This window comes from Anolis carolinensis, chromosome 4 (assembly GCF_035594765.1).
Source record: "Anolis carolinensis isolate JA03-04 chromosome 4, rAnoCar3.1.pri, whole genome shotgun sequence".
Lineage (NCBI taxonomy): Eukaryota > Metazoa > Chordata > Lepidosauria > Squamata > Dactyloidae > Anolis > Anolis carolinensis.
Genome location: NC_085844.1, coordinates 245,673,929 through 245,682,550, shown reverse-complemented (window position 1 = coordinate 245,682,550; position 8,622 = coordinate 245,673,929). Strand labels below are relative to the sequence as shown.

Below are 8,622 nucleotides of genomic sequence, written 5' to 3'. Positions count from 1 at the left end.
TGGGGAAGCATAAACATTTATTTCCTTTCTGAGCCATGCTCTTCTTTTGTGGGAAATGGGGAAAATTCTTTCCCACCTCCCTCTCTCAGCTTCCAATGTCCAGTTGGCTGTTCTTTGAACTGAAAAGAAAATTACACAAATGGTACCGTCAGTGGAAAATACTGCTGCCTTGGAGTCTGGTGGGATCCCTTTTTTTGGAGTTTTTAAAAACAAGGCTTTTTGGGCATTTGTCGGAAGAGTTCTATGATATTCTCCATACATAAAATAACTAAGCTCCATTCATAAAATCCGTCCCCTAATATTGCAGGCCCATTTGCCCCCCACAAAAGGGGAGGGAAAACATCAACAACTTTGGGCATGAGGAGGGCAAATGTTGGGTTTTTGCAGAGAAAAATATTTTGACAAACCTTTTAGAACTCCCTGTTCATATGGGCAAGGCATTTCATGGTATGCTGTACTGGTTTCATTTCAAATGGATACATTTCAAATGGACTTAGAATTTAACTTTTTATTATTTAACTGCTATGTGTATTTATTTTAGTATTTATTAGTCTTGAGAACCATGTTATACAGCTGTCTTATCTATCATCTAGCTGCATGGCTATCTCTGTATCAACTGTCTATCTATCTGTCTTTCTATCCATCTGCTCTATCTGCCTATATATTGTCTTCAAGATGACTCCAATTTACGATGACATCTGTTACTGTAGAGTCTCACTTATCCAACATTCGCTTATCCAATGTTCTGGATTATCCAACACATTCTGCCTTTTAGTAGTCAATGTTTTTGTAGTCAATCTTTTCAATACATTGTGATGTTTTGGTGCTAAATTCATAAATACAGTAATTACTACATAACATTGCTGTGTATTGAACTGCTTTTTCTGTCAAATTTGTTGTAAAACATTATGTTTTGGTGCTTAATTTGTAAAATCATAATGTAATTTGATGTTTAATAGGCTTTTCCTTAATCCCTTATTATCCAACATATTCACTTATCCAATGTTCTGTCAGCCCGTTTATGTTAGATAAGTGAGACAACTGTATTTTAATTTTTGTAAGCCTATTTAGCCTATACTATTTAGCTGCTCATCTATCGAGCTGCCTATTACCTATCTGTCTGCATGGATATTGATCTGATCTATCTGCCTATATATTGCCTTTAAGGTGATTTCAACTGATGGTGATCTTTTCCAAAGGTATTCTCCCAGCTCCAGCATTCAAACCATGCCAAAGTATGCTTGATCAACTATAAAGGTTCTAGTCCTTAGTCATTTTGAATATCTCCAAATGTAAGTAAAATTATTGCAGGGATCAAGATAAAGTTATGGATTTTATCTAGTAACAACCTACCATTATAAGCTATCTCTGCTGCAATGCAAAGTAATCTGGAGTGACTTCGGGTGCATCTACACTATACGATTATGACAGTTTGACACCTCTTTGCCATGGCTTAATGCTATAGAATCATTAGAATTCTATTTCTCTTGGAAGTCTAATACATTGTGAAACTACAACTCCTGAGATTCCATAGCATTGAGCCTTGGCAGTTAAAGTAGTGTCAAACTGTACTAATGCTACAGTGTAGATCTGGCATGGTCAAACTTTGGCCCTCCAGGTGTTTTGGACTTCAACTCCCACAATTCTTTGCCTCAGGCCCTTTCCTTTTCCCCCTCAGCCATTTAAGTGGCTGAAGGGGAAAAGGAAGGACCCTAAGACCAGGAATTGTGGGAGTTGAAGTCCAAAACATGCCTGGTGTAGATGCACCCTATGATCAAGACCAGGCAATTAAGATCCATTATCTTGACAAAAGACCCACCTAGCAGTCATTACAACTGCCAGCACTGCCTTCGTCAAATGGATTAACATGACTGACTTCATTTTAAAATGTTCTTGAGGTACTAGGACCTCAAAATTTACCATTGTACCATCTCTGGATGTGTCAAGTACAGCAACTGTTACGGGGTATCCTGTGAAATTTAAAGAGCATTTTCCAGTCGTAACCACCTGGTTTGGAGAGTGGATGCAAATACCGATGTCAGAAAAGCAATGGTGTAGCTTTCTATCAGTGGCATAGGTGATTTAACCCATAAAGATTCCACTACAGTCACCAAGGGCTGTCCTGTGTAGATCAAAATGCAGTAGCCAAGACTTGAGGTTATAAATGGATGAACTAGGAAGAAACAATGAACGAAGCCATCACTATTTTTAATTTTAAAGAACTGTTCCTTTTAATTCTGATATTTGTGTCAAGTACAAAAAACCAACCAAATAAACAAAAAAATGCACTTTGTAGTTCTGTTTACCTACGTTCCCCAATCCCCACTGAGACTTTCCCCACTTCATTTCCCCAAGCGTTCCCTCCCCAACCACAACATGACATTGGAAATTTACACACGTAAGATCACATACAGTAGAGAAAAGACGACCCAAAGGCCTGAGCTACACTAGAAACTTATATTGGTTTTCTAACATTTCAGTTGTCACAGTTTTTTCTCCCTCTTTCCAAAGAATCCTGGGAATTGTCCTCTGGTGAAGAAGGTGAGAAGGAATTTCTCAGGCCAATTCCCAGGAGTAATGGATAACGGATACTGGAATCGGTTTAAGTTTGTCGTGCGGACGTGCCTGTTAGAGGTACTTTATTAGAAATCAAATTCACCGAGACACAATCAATACATTCAAGGAAAACAAAGATGCCTTTATTGCATGGTATCTGCCACGAAATCAGCCTTGGAGTCAAAGGGAATCATTACCAAATGTATGGCCCATATAAACTACAGATTTTAGGTGTGTTTTCTGCCCATCTTTGAGATCTGTTTTGCTAACATTGCTCAAATAATAATCAGAAAATGGTCTCTCTGTGTATAAGGTAAGTCTACCCAATTATAAGAGTGATGGGAAGCAGAGTTCTTGGACTTCCTTGCTATACAAGATCATGAGAGTTCTTGCTTTTCTTAAAACATTTTTTGCACCACAAGCCTTTTTGCGGGAAAAATACATGTGCAAAATGAGGATTTTTGTGTGAGTAGAAAACCCTTGCTTTGAACCCATGTCCTCCAAAAACAAAGATGAGAGGAAGCAGAACTGTACAATTAAGGAGCCCTATGTCAATTGCACAATGGCAATGCATTTGTGAATAGCAGTGACTATGGTCAACGCCCTACGGTCATACTAGACCAGGCAAGAGCAAACTTTGGCCCTCCAGGTGTTTTGGACTTCAACTCCCACAATTCCTAACAGCCGGTAGGCTGTTAGGAATTGTGGGAGTTGAAGTCCAAAACACCTGGAGGGCCAAAGTTTGCCCATGCCTGTGTTAGAGATCTCTAAAGAGAATACTCTCTTGCAATATCATTGTTTTCCAATGTAATTCTATGGTTAGCTTGCAGTGGAAGTTCACCATAGAGCCATCCTGGAAGATCTAGACATCCCTATAGTTGTTCTCAGATAAACAATTTCACTTTATTAATTTTCCATTTTCACTCGGGTCCTGTGCCTCTAACCTCAGATAATGTGGAGGGCTGATTGTAATTCTCTCCATCTCTGTGTGTTGTTCCATCTGCCCAAATAGGAAGACCACACCAAGAAATTTAAGAACTTTGTAAATGATTGGAGCTCCAAGGCTAGGAGAACTTTTCCTGGAGATGCCCAATTTCAACTCTCTTATTCCCAGCTCGGAAGTTCATTTAAAGAGATAGGCGAGACGAGTTATGAAAATACCTTTGGACACTTGGTATGGATCCCTAGCCCTCACCAGTCACATGGGGAAGCGTGAAGGATAAACCTGCAAAGGATTGCCGGAGAACTAATGCAAAGCGTTGTTTCTTCACAGATGAATGGTCGGCACGGGGGACCCTGAGGCAATCGGCAGCTCAGAAGGGAATCAGATGAACAGCCAGCGCGAGAGAACACCTTTCACAGGTGGCTGCTTAAGTAGGCCACATTGCCTCCTGGCTATTGATCCTGAGCTTGGGGAAATCTCTTTTGGACCAGTGGTTGTGTTAGTTTAAGGAGAGTGGGAGTTGTCATCCTCCAAAGGAACTATATTGAGTTGTCTTTCCAAAACTTTGAAAGATGAAGCTGGTGATCTACAGCCTGGGCAAATGATAATGGCTTATTCCAAGACTGGTTTATGACTTCCTTTTTAATATATATATATACAGTTTGTCCTCCACATTTGCAGGTTTCACTTTTGTGGATTTGATTATTCATGGACATGATTAAAATGCTTTATTTGGGAATCTAGGTCCTCCAGGACAACTGTGCCAAAAGGTGACCATAAAGTTCTGCTGAGAACAAGCTATTCCTGCACAAAACATTTTTCTAGACATTTGTACTAGCAGATACCAACCTGTGACTTTCTGCAGTGCAAAGCAGATCTTTGACCACTAAGCCAAAACCCTTCCCTTCGCAATAATCCCATCCAAACAAACCCAAATTCTCATAATGGAGGTGTGGCCTCTCTTCAGAAGTTCCTTTCCTTCTTTCCTAAAAAGAAGGGGGCAGTTTGAATGCTGGGATTAATCTGCATTCATTCTGAAATAAGGCTCCAACCCCCTATAAATGTCTTTATACATGTATGTATATGTAAAAATTAACTTTGGCCATTGGGCATTCAAGTTTCGGAATGAGAAAAACAGACCCGATTTTTGCATTGGCACACAGTAAGTGGGTTTGGGCTCTCAGGTATTAGAATTAGCGTGTTTCCCATCTTGCAGTCCTGTGGGTCAGTGTTATTTTATCTGAAGGTTGTTGGAGAAAGTTGTTCTTTGGAAGGCAGTTCCCAGAATCCCCTAGCCAGGTTTTATCTCACCTGTTTAAAGAAGTTGTAGTCCAAGTATCTCCCCAAGCTGTATTATCATCTTTCTGTTGCACATGGAGACTGAAAATAAGCATTTTTAACCTTAATAAACCACTTTGGGAGTTTGTGGTGAAATTTGAACTGTTGGTGGCTGACTCGACAGTGAGTCCAGTCTGAACCTGAAAGGAGCTATCCAGGGTGCTTTTAGCAGATAAGGTCCAGCACCTTGGAAAGCCCCTTGACAGTTCCTTTAACGTTCAAACTGAAACCAGGGTCAGATTTTCCACTTTAAAGGACTTATTCAAAGTACTGAACCTATTTTGCAAAGAGAGTTTGGCACCTGTGATATTTCTATTCAGACCAAAAGTTGGGCCAGATTCATCACTGCTTCACTAACCCCAGCTGCACCGATTTGAAGACAACAACTCCGTGATGGCTAACTCAGCTTCTTTAGCCATTAGGCTATTCTGCCCTGTGAAAATAAATTAGATCACTCATATGAGTTCGGAGACACTTTCAGAGGACGGAGGCACCGGCAAACTCTGTCCCGCTGTCTTCTGTGTCCCTCGCCGGAGAAAGTCATTGCAAGTCTTTCAGATCACCGTCCATGGGGATTTTATTTGGCGTGTCTTTGTGTGTTAAGGAAACAGTTTTGCCCTGTGATCTGGCCCCACAAGGCTGAGCTTTACCAGTCCTTGTGGCGGTTGCTTTGCGTGGCATGAACTCTCCACCAGAGAACAGCTGGTCTCTACATGGGACAACGAGGAATCAAAGAAAGGAGAGGAAGGAGAAGAAAATGAACACTGCCAAACATGCCGCTCACAACACTCTCCCTTGGAGGCAGGCCAGAATTCCTCTCTCCCTTTCTGAATTGTTAAGGGTTTGTTTTTGTTCCTCCCAAGCATGCGGCTGAAGGGTCTAGACCCAGGTTTCTTTCCACACCATCCATCTGCAATCCCAGAGGAGAGGCAGTTCACAGTGTTGCACCAGTCTGCTGCCAGACGGGCGACGGGTTAGGAGTCGTTTCCAAAAGAGGCTGGAAAGGGAGGAAGGACGGGGTTCGGGTGGGATTGGCAGCGGAAAGAAGCAGGTTGTGGGGGCAGGGTATGGGGAGAAACAGAAAGGGAAAAAAGTATTGAAACTGACAGAAATAGAAGGACATGGGGAAACATTGCAACATTAGAGGGATCGAGACGAGGCGGACCATCGGCAAGATTGGTGGCCTTCCCTAGTTAGCAGCAAGTTCCATTTCTGGAGTACAACTCCCAAATTCCCCCAGCCAAATGTGTTTAGGAGGGATTTTGAGAACTGGACTCCAGAAATGGAACTTGCTCTAGTTCTGGCTGTTTTCCAGCTCTTCTGGAAAGAAATGCCTGGCTTCTGATGCCATGGGAATAGGGACAGCCAAGGCAGGTCTCTGTGAGTTTGAATCCACACTGTAGAATTGATGCAGCTTAATAACACTTACAGGGTCATGACTCAATGCCGTAGGAGTTGTATTTTGGTGAGGCCCCAGCACTCTTTTGCAGAGAAGGCAAAAGACCTCAACCCCTGTGATTCTATAGCATTGAGCCACGGCAGCTAAAGTGGTGTCGATCTGCATCAATTCCACAGTGTAGATGCATCCTGAGTCCCAAGGTAACTTGAAGAATTTTCCTTCAAGTGGGTTTTCTCCTTACAGATCTTGAAGGCCCCAATCTTGCATTGAGAGCTCGGTAACCAGACAAACATCAGGAAAGAAGGAGGAAAGGGTGAACGGAATAGAGATGGATAGCTGTGGATTGCAAACTGAAGTGAGTAAAAGGAAGAGGGAGAAAAGGAGGGTGAAGACTTGCTGGTGTAAAAACTGGAGAGGGCTTCTATACAGCTGATCCTCTGCGGATTCAACCACCATGTGTTTCCGCCCATGGATTCAACAGACCATGGCTAGCAAATATTGGAGAAATAAAATCCAAAAAGTAAAGCTGGGTTATGCTATGTGTCGAGAACCATACTGATGCAGACTTCCATCATTTCACAGTCCTCAAACTCTCTCCAGAATTTGTTTTAATTGTTCCCCTTATTATACAAGAGTGCCATTTTACCATGGCATTGTATGGGACATTGTATTGTACCATGGGACTTGAGCATCCACAAATGTTGGTATCCACAGGGGATCCTGGAACCAAACCCCAGCAGATATTGAACACTTACTGCACTTTTAATAGTTGTATCAAATACCAGCAGGAGCTAAAATTCCCTTCTATGAGGGTTGAATGAAAAGTAATGCCTCCACCTTTGTTACTTGGGTTTGAATGGGAATATTTTAATAAATCAAATGCAGAAATAATGCACTTTAATTACCACTATTCACTTTTCCACATACCCACCAGACAATTGGATACATTTCTGCCAACGATTAACAAGTTTTCTGAAGCTGTCACGGAAGAAGTCGACACTCTGTTTCTGCAACCAGCATCTCACAGTACCCATCGTGCACAGATCTTTCGATACCCAAGCAAAGCAATAAAGTGATCCACACGTTCTTGTGAAATGCTGATTATGCTTGATATTTCTCTCTGAGTGATACAATGAACATCCAGAATCAATCTGTCAACCTTTTGCTTGTGAAACCCAGTGATTGCTGTCACAGGACATCCAACTCTTTGTTTGTCACGCAAGTCAGGTGTTCCCACCTCAACATCTTTAAACTTACTCGCCCAACAACGCGCAGTACTCACATCAACACAATCACCATAAACAGCTTGCATTCTCTGATGAATCTCCTTTGGGGTGACACCTTCTGCTGTCAAAAATTCAGTGACTGCATGTTGCTTAAGTCACATTGACCGACCATCTGCGCAGGGTTCCATACTTTGCACTTTAACAACACAACCATTCAATGCTAAGGCTTCCCACCAAATGGAACTAACTGTAGAGGAGAGTCTACTGAACAAGCCAGTCACATACCAGGACTGCCATCTGTTGAGGAGTTACAAAGGTGGAGGCATTACTTTTCATTCAACCCTAGTATGAAACCATTTACAGTATAGGAGCCATCTCCAGTGTGGCAACATTAGAAAGATGAAAAGCCAAGGTTGTGGTTGTTGCAGTTTTTGCTGCAGCAAATTTGCTCCGGGTTTTAGCGTGAACTTTAAAGGACATATCCAAAGCATTCAACCCAAATTGCATCAGTAAAGTTTGCACTAAGGTCCCAATAATTTGGAGTGGGGCAAGAAAAGAGATTAGAGTAGGAGGACAAAATGAGGAGGAAAGAGCGTTGAACAAGAAAGCTGTCAATAGGGAAGGGTTGAAGTGGGGTGAGAGACAGAAGGAGGCTGCAAAGAGACATTGAAATGGGGGAGAAAGGGCCGGATTGGCGGGTGAATGGGGAAGAAGAGCCAAGGGATGGAAGAAAAAGAATGGAGGGAGGGAGCAAAGAGTTAAAGAGAGAAAGAGTGTTGTCGGAGGATGATCTTTCCTCTATTCCACCTGCTCCAGGCAGTTTTGTCTTTGCAGGTCTCCACTCGTGCATAGCACAATGTCCAATTAAGGACCTATTTTTAAAACACCAATTGAAACACACAATCTCAACGTCTCCCCCTACACCCAGCCCTGCTATCTGTATACTGGTTGAGTATCACTTATCTGGAAATTTGAAACGCTCCAAAATGGTCCACATGGGTGGCTGTGACCCCCTTTGCTTTTGGATGAATCAACGTGCATAGACTTTGCTTCCTGCACAAAAATATTAAAAATACTGTGTGGAAAATGACCTTCAGACTATGTGTGTAAGGTGTATATGAAACATTAATGAATTTTGCATTTAGACTTGGGTCCTATCT

At 42.0% G+C, this 8,622-nt stretch overlaps 1 protein-coding gene across 5 annotated transcripts in view; it reads right to left on the bottom strand.

The window, feature by feature from the left end:
• Positions 1-2,205: 2,205 nt before the first annotated feature.
• samd10 (sterile alpha motif domain containing 10) overlaps positions 2,206-8,622 on the bottom strand; it is a 78,268-nt gene continuing 71,851 nt past the window's right edge. For 3 of the 5 annotated variants that reach the window (XM_008110221.3, XM_062979071.1, XM_008110220.3), the window contains exon 5: positions 2,206-8,115. In XM_008110221.3, the coding sequence (XP_008108428.2) occupies positions 7,820-8,115 (296 nt within the window). In that variant the 3' untranslated portion in view covers positions 2,206-7,819. The remainder of the gene's footprint in view (positions 8,116-8,622) is intronic. The other 2 variants (XM_008110223.3, XM_008110222.3) reach the window with 2 other exon arrangements.